At 63.8% G+C, this 13,534-nt stretch overlaps 2 protein-coding genes across 3 annotated transcripts; both read left to right on the top strand.

Annotated features, from left to right (window-relative positions):
• The first annotated feature begins 203 nt into the window (after positions 1-203).
• Positions 204-3,361, top strand: MAF1 (MAF1 homolog, negative regulator of RNA polymerase III). Of its 2 annotated transcripts, none has more exons than XM_021688537.2 (8): positions 204-571; positions 1,373-1,498; positions 1,598-1,726; positions 1,804-1,969; positions 2,111-2,232; positions 2,315-2,434; positions 2,605-2,745; positions 2,857-3,361. In XM_021688537.2, the coding sequence occupies exons 2-8, from the start codon at positions 1,416-1,418 to the stop codon at positions 2,876-2,878; spliced, it is 783 nt and encodes a 260-aa protein (XP_021544212.1). In that variant the 5' UTR covers positions 204-571; positions 1,373-1,415; the 3' UTR covers positions 2,879-3,361. The 2 variants fall into 2 exon arrangements, with proteins under 2 accessions (XP_021544212.1, XP_021544213.1); XM_021688538.2 differs by having other exon boundaries at positions 212-571; positions 2,634-2,745.
• Positions 3,362-3,485: 124 nt separating this feature from the next.
• WDR97 (WD repeat domain 97) lies at positions 3,486-12,603 on the top strand. The gene is made up of 24 exons (XM_021688738.1): positions 3,486-3,615; positions 3,817-3,944; positions 4,122-4,750; positions 4,893-5,014; positions 5,187-5,886; positions 5,955-6,097; positions 6,184-6,420; positions 6,495-6,585; positions 6,771-6,903; positions 6,996-7,117; positions 7,375-7,435; positions 7,606-7,755; positions 7,852-8,109; positions 8,183-8,317; positions 8,402-8,485; positions 9,860-9,935; positions 10,087-10,289; positions 10,371-10,562; positions 10,645-10,842; positions 10,935-11,056; positions 11,147-11,309; positions 11,708-12,144; positions 12,229-12,290; positions 12,401-12,603. The coding sequence occupies exons 1-24, from the start codon at positions 3,486-3,488 to the stop codon at positions 12,601-12,603; spliced, it is 4,779 nt and encodes a 1,592-aa protein (XP_021544413.1).
• The last annotated feature ends 931 nt before the right edge of the window (positions 12,604-13,534 follow it).

Consider the following 13,534-nt stretch of genomic DNA (forward strand, 5'->3'; position numbering starts at 1 on the left):
AAGCGGGCTGACACCAGGGGCGGGACGAACAAGGGGCCTCAACCAATGAGCGCAGGAAAGGAGGAGGGTTCGCACGCACTGGAAGAGTGACGGACAGGCATCGCAGCCAGTAGAAGTGGAAGCTAAGAGTGAATGGCGGGAGACGCTTCCTATGGCTATCCGAGCTCCCGATCCCGGCGGCTGAAGCGGGCCATTCAGGGGCGGGGGGCCGGGCCTTGCGGACGTTTGTTGTTGTCCGGCTCGGAGAGGCAGAGGTCGCTCGCTCGCTCCTTTACTCGTTCGGGCCTTGTGTGGCGGTCGGCGGGCAGGTCGGTCGCGGTAGTCGGTCGCCGTGCAGGGGCGAGGCTATGTCGCGGTGGCAGCCCGGCAGGGCCGGCAGGGCCGGGAGTAACGGGACGTCGCCGCGGAGCCTCTTCCCCCGGATACAGTGCGGCCCGCAAGGAGGCCGCGGCGCCGCCCTCCGGTCCTGAGGAGCTCGCGCTGCCCGGAGCCCTCACCGCCTTCTTACCCGCGCCGACGTCAACCGGCCTGACCCGGCCCGGCCTGGCCACACCGAGCGCCGCGCAAGCAGGTAGGTGTCCGCCCTGTCCCGGGCACCGAGTCGGGGCCTCCAGAACTCCAACCCCCAGCGGCCTCCGCGCTGGCGCGCATGCGCGTCCCGGGACGCACGGCCTCCTGGGACTTGCAGTTTTCCGCGGCTAGCTTGGGGTTTTCCTTAGCCCGGGCGGAGAGGCGGGTGCGGCCAGGCTGACGCTGGAGCGCCCTAGCGGCCGGCCGATGGGCCCTTCGGGGGTCGTGGTACCTGCCTCTGTTCCTTGGTGTCCGAAGAATTAGCCGCACTTGTGGAGAAGAACGGAGAAGCCTATGGGTTTTCTCTCTACTTTCCTAGAGAGCTTGTAGAACAGGGAAGAGTGCTGCGTCCAGGTGACCGCAGGGCCTCAGCCCCAGGTGTGCTGGATCCTAACCCGGGGCAGGTTCTTACTCTAGCTGAGGAGCTTAGCCCAAGGGGGTACTGCAGGAGTCCCGTGCGTTCGCGGGCTCACAGTGACCACCCCCCGCCCCATGGTGGGTGAGGCTCTTCTGTCCAGATGGACGGTGTCCAGGAAGATAAACCAGCGAGCCCTAGCATGAGCAGGATCCCTGGTACGCCCCCAGGTATCGGGGCTGGGAGAAGGGGGTTGGCTGAGCTGCAGCCTGGGCTTGCCACTCTCAGGTAAGAGGATCTAATTTATCTCTCCTGCCAGTGCTGAGGGTTTAGGAGTAAGCTGCAGGAGGGACCCAGCTTGTTTCTAATGACTCCACTTACTGGGTAGGGAGGCCAAAGGCTGAGCTTCGGCGGCCAGATACTCAGGGACTGGCCTCCCATCCTCAGGCAGCACTAGCCCCTCCAAGCACAGAACCCCTTCCTCAAGGACATGAAGCTGTTGGAGAACTCGAGCTTCGAGGCCATCAACTCACAGCTGACAGTGGAGACTGGAGATGCCCACATCATCGGCAGGTGAGGCCTGGGCTCCATGGGACTCAGAGGTTATGATGTCCTGGCCCAGAGTTGAACCTGATGGGTAGCATGCTCCATGGTCCCCCTTGCACCTTGTAGGATCGAGAGCTACTCGTGTAAGATGGCAGGAGATGACAAGCACATGTTTAAGCAGTTCTGCCAGGAGGGCCAGCCCCACGTGCTAGAGGCACTGTCTCCACCCCAGACCTCAGGCCTCAGCCCCAGCAGGTGAGCCGGGGCAGAGTCGGCCCACCGTGGGCTGTGGGGTGCAGGGCAGCGCTGGGCTGATGCTTTTCTCCGTGCAGACTGAGCAAGAGCCAAGGTGGTGAGGATGAGGGCCCACTGAGCGACAAGTGCAGCCGCAAGACCCTCTTCTACCTGATCGCCACGCTCAATGAGTCCTTCCGGCCTGACTATGACTTCAGCACAGCCCGAAGCCATGAGTTCAGCAGGGAACCCAGCCTCAGCTGGGTGAGGGTCAGGCTGGGGGGAGGGGCCCACAGCCCCCCAGCTATGCTTACTGTCCTTCCTACCTGCAGTGGTCCCTGGGCTCAGCCCGGTTCATGCCCTCTGTCCTGCATCCTGAGTCAGTCCCAACTGTGACCATCCTAGGTGGTGAATGCAGTCAACTGCAGTCTGTTCTCAGCAGTACGGGAAGACTTCAAGGCCCTGAAGCCACAGCTATGGAATGCAGTAGATGAGGAGATCTGCCTGGCCGAATGTGACATCTACAGGTGGGCTGGCATCCCTGCAGGTGGGCCCTGGGCGTGTGTGGCACGTGGGCCTTCATACCACCTCTTGCCCCACACTCCCCAGTTACAACCCCGACTTGGACTCAGATCCCTTTGGGGAGGATGGCAGCCTCTGGTCCTTCAACTACTTCTTCTACAACAAGCGGCTTAAGCGGATTGTCTTCTTCAGCTGCCGCTCCATCAGGTTGGCACCTGTCCGCCTCCTTTCCTTTAGCTCCTGTTTGGCCCACACACCATTTCCCCAGCTGTTCCCCCTCCCCCCTGCCCGACTTTGTCCTCCCTGGACATTCTCCCTGGGGTCAGCAACTGGCCAGGGATAGGCAGTCCTAAGACCAGTTCCCACACCTCCCCCAGTGGTTCCACCTATACCCCCTCGGAGGCAGGCAACGAGCTGGACATGGAGCTGGGAGAGGAGGAGGAGGAGGAGGAAGAAGAGAGCGGAGGTGGAGGCAGTGAGGGCGGACCCGAGGAGACGAGCACCATAGAGGAGGACAGGTGTGTGACGGTCGCTGGAGCCAGGGGTGGGTGGGACAGAGTGGGCACCCCTCTGCCTGATCTCCTGGGTGTTGGCTCCTCTAAGCTTACTGTGTGCCACCTTCTACCCAGGGTCCCGGTGATCTGTATGTGAGGACGAGGAGCAGAGGCCCCAGCTTCATTCAGCTTCAACCAGTGCCTGGAACTGCCCACTCGAGGGGCCCCAGGGTCAGCCCCTGGCCCAAGGCCACGCCCACCTAGCCCTTTGGCTCCCTCCTACAGATGTCTACCCACCCCCACAGGCTCCGGCTGCCCGTGTTGTGGTTGGCCTGGACAGCACAGGGCCTGGTGGGAAGGCCACTGCCTGTCCCAGTGAACCGACAAAGGCAGGGACAGCTGGACTACAGAGTTTATTTTTGTATTTTGTGCCGGATCAGGCGTGGGCCTGCACACTCCAGCCCAAAGGGTCTGAGATCCAGTCAGCAGGCCCCTGCGGTCACCACCCTGGGCTTGGCCAGCCCCTGGCGCCCACCTGTACCCCTCTCCCCCCCCCCCCGCCACCTCGCCCGTTGGGCAGTGTGCACTGAGTGTCACTTTGCTGCAGCTGTTTGTTTCCAATAAAAATTTCTGTGACTTAGTGGGGACCTAGGCTCTGTGCTGTGCTGGGGGTGGGGTCTGCGTCGAAGGCGGGGCCTACGGCGTCTGGTAGCCTAGCAACGGTCTTAGGGTCGGTTGAGCCGCCTGGACCTGCAGCCGCTAGAATGGAGACTGAAGGGTCAGACGCGAGCAACCCCTACTCAGTAGAAGGCGACAGCCTGCTGCTGGACCTGGACCTGTATGATGCTGACAGCTACGACATCCCAGACCCAGGGCTGCTCAAAGAAAAGAACGGTGAGGTGGCCTGGCCTCGCCCCCAGATGCCCACGTGGCTGCAGGCACGTCCTGCTCAGGCCCGAGCTCTGTCCGCTGCGACGCCACACTCCCTGGGTGGTCCCGTAACCCAGCAGGGCCGTCCAGAGAGGGCCTGCCTACGCCTCCAGAGGTAGGGGTCCGAGACCACGCGGCGAGAGTGCTTCTCCTGCTGACCTGCAGAGCTGCTTTCGGAGCCAGGCCCACGGCTTTTTACCGGCAGCTCGCGGTGGCAGAACATGACCCCACGTGCCCGTGCCCACCAGCTGTGGCTGTTCCTACGTGCGGGCCTCCATGACCTCGTGGAAAAGGTGGGGCTTGCCTGTGGGCCCTGCACTGACGCTTCTTCTGGCCCACCTCTTCCCCTAGGTGTCCCTGGTACGCCCCCAGCCTGGACCCCCTTGGCTCCCCTGGGCAGGTGCACTACCTCTCCAACCCCCCGCCCCCACCCCCCAGCTGACTGCAGGCCTGCCTATCCTGGCCCACAGGAAAAGAGAGGTGAGCTGTGTGTGGCACGCTTGACCCATGGGCTGGAGCCGCTGCGCCACCTCAAAGTGGCAGCTGGGCTGTGCTCGGTGGCCCAGGACCCAGTGGGCAGACGCTTTGTGGTGCTCGATGGTGCAGGCCACCTGCACGTGCACAGAGAGGACGGATGGGCTTACGAGAAGCTACAGGCCCCAGCCGCGCTCACAGGGCTGGTGGCAGTGCCGGGCCCGCTGGACGCTGTGAGCCGCTTTGTGGGTTGGGGCCCCAAGGGGCTGGCCATCCTAAGGCCTGACCTCAGCCTGCTGTGGCTGAGCAAGCCAGGGGTGGGCAGGGTGCCGGGCCACGAGCCCCTCTGCTGTCTGCCAGTGCCCGGCGTGGGGCTGATGCTAGTGGCAGAGGCGGGCGGCCGCCTGGTGCTCTGGAAGTTCCGTTCAGGGGGTCGCCGCCTGGTGCCGTGTGGGTCACCTCTGCAGCTGCCACCAAGCCCTGCAGGTACACTCACCCGTTTGGCTCTGGGGCCCCTGCATTCCCACCAAGTCCCACGCTGCTTCGCGGCCTATGGCTCTGCCGTGCTCACCTTTGATCTGCACACCTGGGCTCTCGTAGACGTGCGCCGGGACCTGCACAAAAGGTGAGGGGGCGCCTAGGGACCGGGAGAAAGGGAGGGTGGCAGGGAGAGGCAAATCCAGGAGGGCAAGCGGGTCATGGCAGGGGCACAGGGGCTCACACACTGGGAGGTGCAGAGTCTGCCAGGGCCGCCTCCTCCCCTTCAGCGCTATCTTGGACTTGGCCTACTGCCTAGAGGCAGAGGCCATGGTGACAGCCTCTCGCGACAGCACGGTGAAGGTGTGGGAGGCTGACTGGCGGATCCGGATGGTGTTCATGGGCCACACAGGTGCGCCATGCCATGCCGCCCTCGAGGCCCGTTCTCTCTCCACCCTGTGCACGGCCCACGGGAAAGAGCTCTGGGCTCTGGCCAAGCTTCTCTGCACTGGCTGCACCCCGGGCTGACGGCTCCCCTGCCCCAGCCCCCGGGGGAGCCCGAGTGACCCATGTCCCTCCCACAGGCCCAGTGACAGCTCTGGCCGTGCTCCCGAACACGTCCCTGGTGCTGTCGGCCTCGCAGGACGGGACGCTGCGCACCTGGGACCTGCAGGCGGCGGCACAGGTGGGCGAGGTGGCGCTGAACTGCTGGGGCCGAGACGTGGCGTCCGGGCGCGTGAACCGCCTGCTGGCGCCCGCTGGCCCCAGCTGGCCGGTGCTCTCCCTGAGCGCCAGCAGCGTGGAGCTGTGGCGCCTTCGCGAGCTCTACTCACCGCTGGCGCAGCTCTCTGCGCCAGTGCTTCACGTGCAGGTGGTGCCGGCGCTGCCCGCGCCCCCGCACCCCTTCCTGCCGGCGCGCCTCGTGTGCGCATGCGCCGACGGCTCGGTCTACCTGGTGTCGGTCGCCACCGGGCGCACCGTGAGCGCGCTGCTGCTCGAGCCCGATGACTGCGCGGCCTCAGTGCTTTATTGCCTGCCGCGCGAAGCACTGTGGCTGCTGACACGCGCCGGCCACCTGGTGTGTGCCAGCGCGGCGCGCTGCCCCATGCGCGTGCTGCACCGCGTGTGCCCGCCGCCCGCGCCCGCGCCCAGGCCCTGCTGCCTGCACCTCTACAGCCACCTCCCAGACCCCGGCAGCGCGGTGGCCGGCTGGGAGACCGTGTGCCGGCACGGGGGGGAGCCGTGCCCGAGCGACGCGGCCCGGGCCCGGAAGGACAAGAACCGGTGGGTACCGGAGCCGCACGGTGGGCGGGGCGACGGTGCCCGAGCCCAGGGGCTGATGTCCTGCGCAGGTACCTGCCCGTCGTGGGGCACACGGATGGCACCCTGTCAGTCCTGGAGTGGCGCGAGTCGAAGACCGTCTTCCAAACCGAGGCACACAGCCCGGGCCCCGTCACTGCCATAGCGTCTACCTGGAACAGCATCGTGTCCTCCGGTCCGTATCTCCCCTCCCCCCCGCAGAGGGCCTGGGAATCCCTTCGCTGCCCCACAAAGGCCCAGCCCTGGCTCCCGCCCTTGCAGGCGGAGACTTGACAGTGAAGATGTGGCGCGTCTACCCCTATGCGGAGGAGAGCCTGAGCCTGCTGCGCACCTTCTCCTGCGGCCGCCCTGCGGTGGGGCTCTGTGCGCTCGGCAAGCGGATCACTGCGGGCTTTGAGGATCCGGACAGCGCCACCTACGGCTTGGTGCAGTTCGGCCCGGGCGACAGCCCCCGCTGTGAGCACCGGCCCCAGGATGACCCCACGGACCACATCACTGGTGAGGGGGCAGGGCAGAAGTAAAGCCCGAGGCGCCGCCTGGCCCTGGGCCCTCACCCGAGCCTTGTCCCTCAGGCCTGTGCTGCTGTCCCACGCTCGAGCTGTATGCCTGCTCCAGCCTGGACTGCACCGTCCGCATCTGGACCGCAGAGAACCGCCTGCTGCGGTGGGCTGGGGCTGGGAAGGAGGGAGGGAGGGGTTGGGAGCGCATGGGCGGCGCGCGGGCTCTCCTACCTCTACCCCCGCCAGAGCCGAGAGGCTGGACAGGGGAACAGGGCCTTGCCTCTGCTCGGGCTTCCGCTTCCTACTTTGTGGCACAAGGCTGGACCCTGGCCCTCCACACCCCTCCAGGCTCCTGCAGCTGAATGGTGCCCCTCAGGGCCTGACCTTCAGCAGCAACAGTGGGGACCTGGTGTTGGCTCTGGGCTCCCGACTCTGCCTGGTATCTCATAGGCTCTACCTGCCCACATCCTACCTGGTTAAGGTACACAGTGAGCACAGGATGGGGGGGGGGGAGTTCCTGTGGGTGGACAAGCCTCCTGAGGCCAGGGCTATAGGTTCCTTTCTCCTGTGCAGAAGCTGTGCCAGAAGGTCCCTGATGTGGTGCATGACCCTCCACTACCACTGACCAGCCAGGAGTCTCTGACCTCAGCCCAGCTGCAGAGGCTCGCCAACCTCCATGGGGTGGCCAGTCTTAGGTCTGCTGGCAGGCCCAGCTGAGCTGTCCTGGAGGCCCCTGCCCAGCTCCCCTGAGTCAGGGCCTGGCTGTGTGACCCAGCACAAGGCCCCAGAGCTCCCAGGCCACTTAGGCCACCCCAATCCCCGATCCCAGCCCTGGCATCCCTCCTCCTGCCAGAGGCCTGGCCACCCCCACCCCCAGGTCCTTGTCCCAGCATCTGCCCAATCCCACCAGTGATGACACCAGTGTCCCACCTGTGCCCATCCTTGTCTGCAGCACAGACTCGTCTTTCATCCATCGCCAGACGGCAACACCTCAGCAGCCAGTGTTGGAGGAGGTGGGGTGGGTCCTGACCCCTCACCACCCCAAAGCCCCAACCCTGCACCTGGCCCAGGCCCAGGCCACTCCCGTTCGGTCCTTGGGATAGGCCTGGGGTCCCTGTGGTTGTCTGGGAAGCAGATGGCAAGACTGAAGGAGGAATGTGCTGACCCCTGACCCCTCCCCCAGGACTTGGAAGCCCTAGTTGCGCGGGATCAAGACCTTCAGCAGCTGAGTCTGGGGCTGGTGGTCCCGGCAGCCCAGCCCCCACCCTCCTGGCACGAGCGGCAGGAGGCGTTTGACAACTACTTGCACCTGATCTATGGCCCTGGCTTGCTGGTGGGTGTGAAGCCTCCCCCAGCCTCAGCCTTGATTCCAGCCCCTCTCTTCGCCCAGGGCCTCCGACACTGCCCATCTCCCCTGCATCCCTCCTAGGACGTGCCTTCTGGAAGAGAGTTCCAGCGGTGGAGTACCGTGACCCTCACCATGGAGAGAGAGACCTGGGATGTGTGTACCTTACACAGAGCTGCCAACTGTCTTTGGAAGGCCGGAGTCTGCACTGAAGTCCCGACAGTGCCCGCAGCCCTCCCCCGACAGGACCCGGGAGCCGTGGGCCAGCGCTTTGCCCACCCTCCCCAAGTCCCCTTGCCTATCCTACCCATACACCGGGGGGTGCACAGCAAGGCATCCCAGGTAAGGCCTCCCACCTCTGCCCCGACCCCATGACCCTGCGGCCACCCAGTGACAAACGTCTCCCTCACCCCAGCTGCTGGCCCGTTCCTCCCTGAGCAGTAACCTGGGCCTCAGTCTGGACGTGCAGCTGCATTTGGAGCAGCTCCAAGGGGAGAAGCCTGTGGTCCCAGGCCCACCGGCCCTCCACCTACAACACAGGGGGTGCTGGGCAGGGGGTGCTGCCTACCCAAGAGCAGGGCTACAGGGGCACTGAGGGTCCATGCTCGGCTCTGAGCCCTTCTCCTGTCCCCAGGTCCCCCTCTTGATGAAGAGGCGGCCCAAGGAGCCTCTTTCCAACTTCCGAGGCTTCTTTCCTGCCACCATTCGGCCCTACAAGGTGAGAGCCCCTCGCTCTTCCTAGAGGCACCTCCCTCCCGGGGGCAACCTTTTTATGTCCCCCATCTTCCCTTTGCTGCAAATCTTGTGCTGAAATCTGACCTGAGAGCCATGCCCGCCCACAGCCTTCCACCCACCTCCTGGCCAGCCCTGTTCTCTGGGGACCAGCTGCCAGAGAGCCAGAGCTTCCTGGGGGAGACACCAGGCCGAGCCAGAGCTGGTGCCAGCTGATGGTGCCCACACACCTCCTCCCCAGTTCAAGGGCTGGCTGGGTGCTGTACGGACTTGGGAAGACCAGAGCCCTTTCCCTTTAGAGGAGTGAAGTCAACAGGAGCTGGCCCCTTGCAATCCACCACCTTCCCAACCTTTCCCACCCCAGACACCCAGATAAGCCTCTCTCCAAGCACATTCTGGCACTGTCAGCTGCCCAGGTGGGTGCTGATCCTTCCCATAGCTGCACCGTCTACCCAGACCCTCGACGCCCCCCTCCATGTTCCTACCACCGACCCCCATGCTCCTTATAGACATCCCTGTACCAGGGCTGAGGCCCCAGTCCTGTGGAGAGCGTGTGGGGGTGTCAGGGTTCCCCAGAGGCCAGCAGCTGCCCAGACTTCCTCCTCAGTCATCACAGCTGATGTCTCACTGACTGCCCTTCCGCCTGATTTCTAAAGGGTTTTTTTGCCTGTGTGTTTTGGGTGTCGACTGAGAAAAGAGGCAGAACTGAAATAAAACAAAAGCAATTGGGGTCTTAGAATTGCAGTTTGGGGAGCACAGATTTGGTAGCAACCCAGATCGAATCTTGCTGAGCAGTAAAAGCCAGGTGACTGTCTTGGCAAGTTGCAGGAGCACTAGGAAACTTACACCAGTTAGGATGGGAAAATGTAATTAAATTGTACACTTCACTGGTTTTCTGAGTACTTTAGTTTGGTTACAGGAAAAATCGCTTTTGCAGAGTGTCCACTTTTTTCTTTCTTTCTTTTTCTTTCTTTCTTCTTTTTAGGATTTTACTTTTAAGCAATCTCTACACCCAATGTGGGGCTCGAACCCACAACCCCAAGATCAGGAATTGTGTGCTCCACGGACTGAGCCCGCCAGGGGCTCTGCAGAGTGTCCACTTTTTTTTTTGTCAAGAATGCAGGGGCAGCAGTCCTATGTTCAGTCTTGGCCCAGTTCCATATAGTTCCTCTTTCAAAAACGGGATGAAGTTTTAGTTCCCAAACAGTCTCTGATGTTCGGAGGTTTAACCACCTTCGCTCGGACAGGGGGTGTGAGGCCTGGCAGGCGGCGCGGCGCTGGCGCTGGGGCTGCTCTGCCAGGTGGTCTCTGGGGTGGGGTGGCGTGCAGGTCTCAGCCCCCATGCTGTGTGCCACCCCAGGACTTGCAGCGGCCCGTCAGCTTCCCCGGCAGCGTGCCCAACTCGGTGGTGCTGCAGCAGATGGGGCTTCACCGGGAGATCAGCGGCCTCGGAGCCCTCGCCCAGTTCACCAGCCGCAGAAGCAAGGCAAGGGGGGCCTGGGGGGCCTCGCCCTCGGGCTCTGCAGGAAGGGGCCTGCGGTCCCCGCAGTGCAGCGTGCCAGCGACTGCCTGGGCTCTCCCCTGTGCAGCCAGGAAGGCGCCAGGATGACCTGTGGCTGCCGCGGCGCATCAGGCGGCACGCGGCCAGGTGGCAGCAGAAGCTGACCCGGTGGTTGGGGGAGGAGGAGGAGGAGGAGGAGGAGGAGGAGGAGCACCGGTATGTGGACTGGTCCTCAGAGACCCTGAGCCCACCTACACAGCTCTCCGAGTCCGAGGAGACGGAGGCTCAGGTAGGCGCCTGCTGGGGGCTGGGCTGCCGAGGGCGGTGCGGGGCGGAGAGGAGGGGCCTGCAGCTGCTGCCGCTCCCGCAGAACTCCGAGTATTTGACCCCGAAGCGCGCGCACTCTCGCACCGCCACCAGGACCGAGACCTGCTTTCGCCACCCCTGGCACCCCTATGGGCACTCGCTCTGGGAAGAGCGCTACGGGCATTTGCCCAGGTTCCTGCATTTTTTCGTCGGCCAGAACTGGTTCAAAAAGCTGTTCCCCATCTTCACCTTGGAGGTTCGGGGGTCTCGGGCACCTGGGAAGCCCAGGCTGGCGGCGGGGGGCGGGCAGGCAGGGCCTCAGCACGCGGTACCCGCAGGCCTACCCCGAGGTGAGCACAGTGGAGGGCCTGGCTTCACTGTTCGTGGACCTGCTGTACGAGGCCTCTTGGGCAGACTGCGTGCACATCCTGAAAGCGCTGCTGAGGCTGCTGCCCGACACGAGCAGAGACCTTCGTAATCAGCTGCAGGGCGTCCTCGTGCGCCTGCTCAACCTGGACCAGCCCCCCAGCCTCGAGGTGCACCGCTAGCCCCGCCCCTAGCCCCGCCCCACGGGCCTGCCCGGGACCTCGCGCTCCCCACTCGACGCGCTTGGCTCCTGTACGCCCAGGACCAGACGCAGAAGCAGTTCGTGATGCTGGCGCTGCAGCTCCTCCTGGCCTGCTCCCTGGAGTCCCGCGAGGTGGTGCTGGAGCTCATGTCCTACTTCCTCTACTCGCCTGCCTCCCGCCGGTGAGTCTTGCTCCCTACTCGTCCTCCCCGCTAGTGGGGGCGGGTGGGGGGCGGAGAGGCCTCTGGATCAGCTGCTCACACCTGTCCCAGGCCCGAGCTCAGGAAGCTGCTGGACGGGCTAGGCCTTCAGGATCCACAGGGCTTCCTGTTCAAGGAGATGATGACCTGGGTCCAGGGCCCGGACGCTGACTCCAAGGCTGCCCTGCGCAAATGCTGCTGCCAGAAGCTGGAGGAAATGATCCAGAGGTTGCAGGTCCTGGGGGGGCAGGGGTGGGGCAGGCTGCTTGCAGTGGAGCCTCCTGTCTTGCCCACACCCCGCCTCCCCCCCAGGCTTTCCCCAGGTCTTTGAGGGGAGGGGCGGGGGATCCAGGTGAGGCTGGCCGGCTCTTTGCCTTGCTCTGTATCTGTGCCTCATGGGTCCTCTCCTGTCCCCCAACCCCCCATTTCTGGGGATTATCCTGCTCCTCCCCAGGAAGGAGTCTGCAGCCAGATCTCAAGCTTGGGGCCAGGGGCAGCCTCTGCCTTGGGCTTGGGGGCACTGTCCACCGGCTGCTTCCTCCACAGACGGAGCCCCTGCAGCCTTCCGTGGCCAAGTTGTCTGAGATGCTGCCCAAGGTCTCCCAGACCTCGGTGTTTCCATCTCCTCCCAAGGAGACCCTGTCGCGGATTTCAGTGCTCGCTGGGTCACCTCATGTCTCAGGGACACCCTCAGTCCGTCCCTGGGTACCCTCACCCGGGGAGCTGAACTTGGCTGTCCTTGAGTCCGGAGCCAAGCTGATGCCTTCACCAGCGCGCCTCCGGCGGACCAGACGCGCGCTGTCCGAGGCGCTGCCGCACTTCTGCCCCTCCGAGGTCCACCTGCGCTCCTCAGCACCGGCCACGCTGCGGGGGGACCCACTGCCGCTGGAGCAGACAGACTGGTCCCAGTCACAGATGCTGGACCTGGGGCCGATCGACGCGCTCAACTTCTTCTGCGAACAGCAGCGAGCACGGCAGCAAGGTCTCCCGCAGGAGGAGCTCGAGAGACTGCGCCTGAGCCCGTGCCCACCCGAGTCCAACACCGTACTGCCCCAGCCCCGGGATCACTGGTGAGGGGGCCCCCAGGCTGGGACGGGGCCTGTGGGGGGCAGCTGAGGGGCTGGCTGGGCCAAACCTACTCCTTACCCCTCCAGGCACTATCCCATCCTCCGGCTTCAGGAGGCCAAGGTCCAGAGGTCTCCGATGAGACTGAGGGGTGAGTGGGGACAGGGGTAGAATTGGGCCCCGACATCTACCTCCACCCTGGCCGGGGTCCCAGTGGGCATCGACCCCACCCTGAGACCTCACTGACCTGCTGGCCCGCAGGCTGGATGCGGTCCCAGCTCTGGGTGGGCCGTACCCTCAGTGGCTCTGTCCGGATGCTGAAGCTGCCGCTGCCGAGGGTAGAAGTTCAGCCTTTCCCCCCGGACTGGCCCAGGCCTGCCCGTCCGCTGCCCCCACGGCTCCTGCAACCCACCTTGCAGCGCTACTTTCTACCAGATTATACAGACCCTGACAGCTACAGCTGACCAGGCTGGTGGCCCCAGTCTCTTTTTCCCTCCAGCATGGAGTCGAGATGTGGCTCTCCAGCCAGCTGTTCTCCCCTGGAAATAAAGTCCAGAGGTCATGGCCAGAAAAAAGGGTGCCGCCTTCATCTTTGGGGGCTGCAAGTGTGAGCAGAGCAGTCTCGATGGTGGATGAATCTGCCAGTGGCCAGTTGCAAGGCAGGAGCGGGGGGGGCATGGTGGAGTCTGGCATGGTCAGCCCTTGGTGGAGCAGCATTCCTGGTGGGGGTGGGTCTGTCTGCCAGGAGCTGGACCCATTGCGTGGGCATGTCCTGCTCAGGCACTCAGCCTGTGTTTATCAATAAATTACTGGGGTCAAGATGGGAGTGGGGACTCCTGGGCCAGTGAGTGGCCAAGCATGGAGGGACTGGGAGGGTCTAGGCCACACACACACATACGTGTGTGTGTGTGTGTGTGTGTTTATCTGTGTATTGAGTGGGGTGGGGGGCCTGCAGACTTCAAACCAGAGTCTACCCTTGGCTGGAAGGGAGAAGAATTGATGGAGTCCCATGTGCTTTATTCAAGAAGCAATAAAGGGGCAGCATCCTTTGGACCCTTCTATCTAAAAATTGCCACGAGACCAAACTTATATGTGAAGTGCAGAGTCTCAGAGGGCCTTGGCTTCTTTCTGAGCTGTCGGGACCTCCCAGGGCACTGGTCCCACAGCTTGTGGGGCACATGGCACATGTGTGCACTTGCTATTAGGTCTGCCTTTGTTTTGTTTCTTAAAGATTTATCTATTTATTAGAGAGAGCACAAGTGGGAGGGGCAGAGGGAGAGGGAGAAAGAATCTGTAGCAGACTCTGCCCCCAGCCCAGAGTCCAACATGGGGCTCGATCCCATGACCCTGCGATCACAACCTGAGCAGAAACCAAGAGTTGGATGCTTGACTGAC

The sequence above is a fragment of the Neomonachus schauinslandi genome, chromosome 4 (genome assembly GCF_002201575.2).
Source record: "Neomonachus schauinslandi chromosome 4, ASM220157v2, whole genome shotgun sequence".
Classification (NCBI taxonomy): Eukaryota; Metazoa; Chordata; class Mammalia; order Carnivora; family Phocidae; genus Neomonachus; species Neomonachus schauinslandi.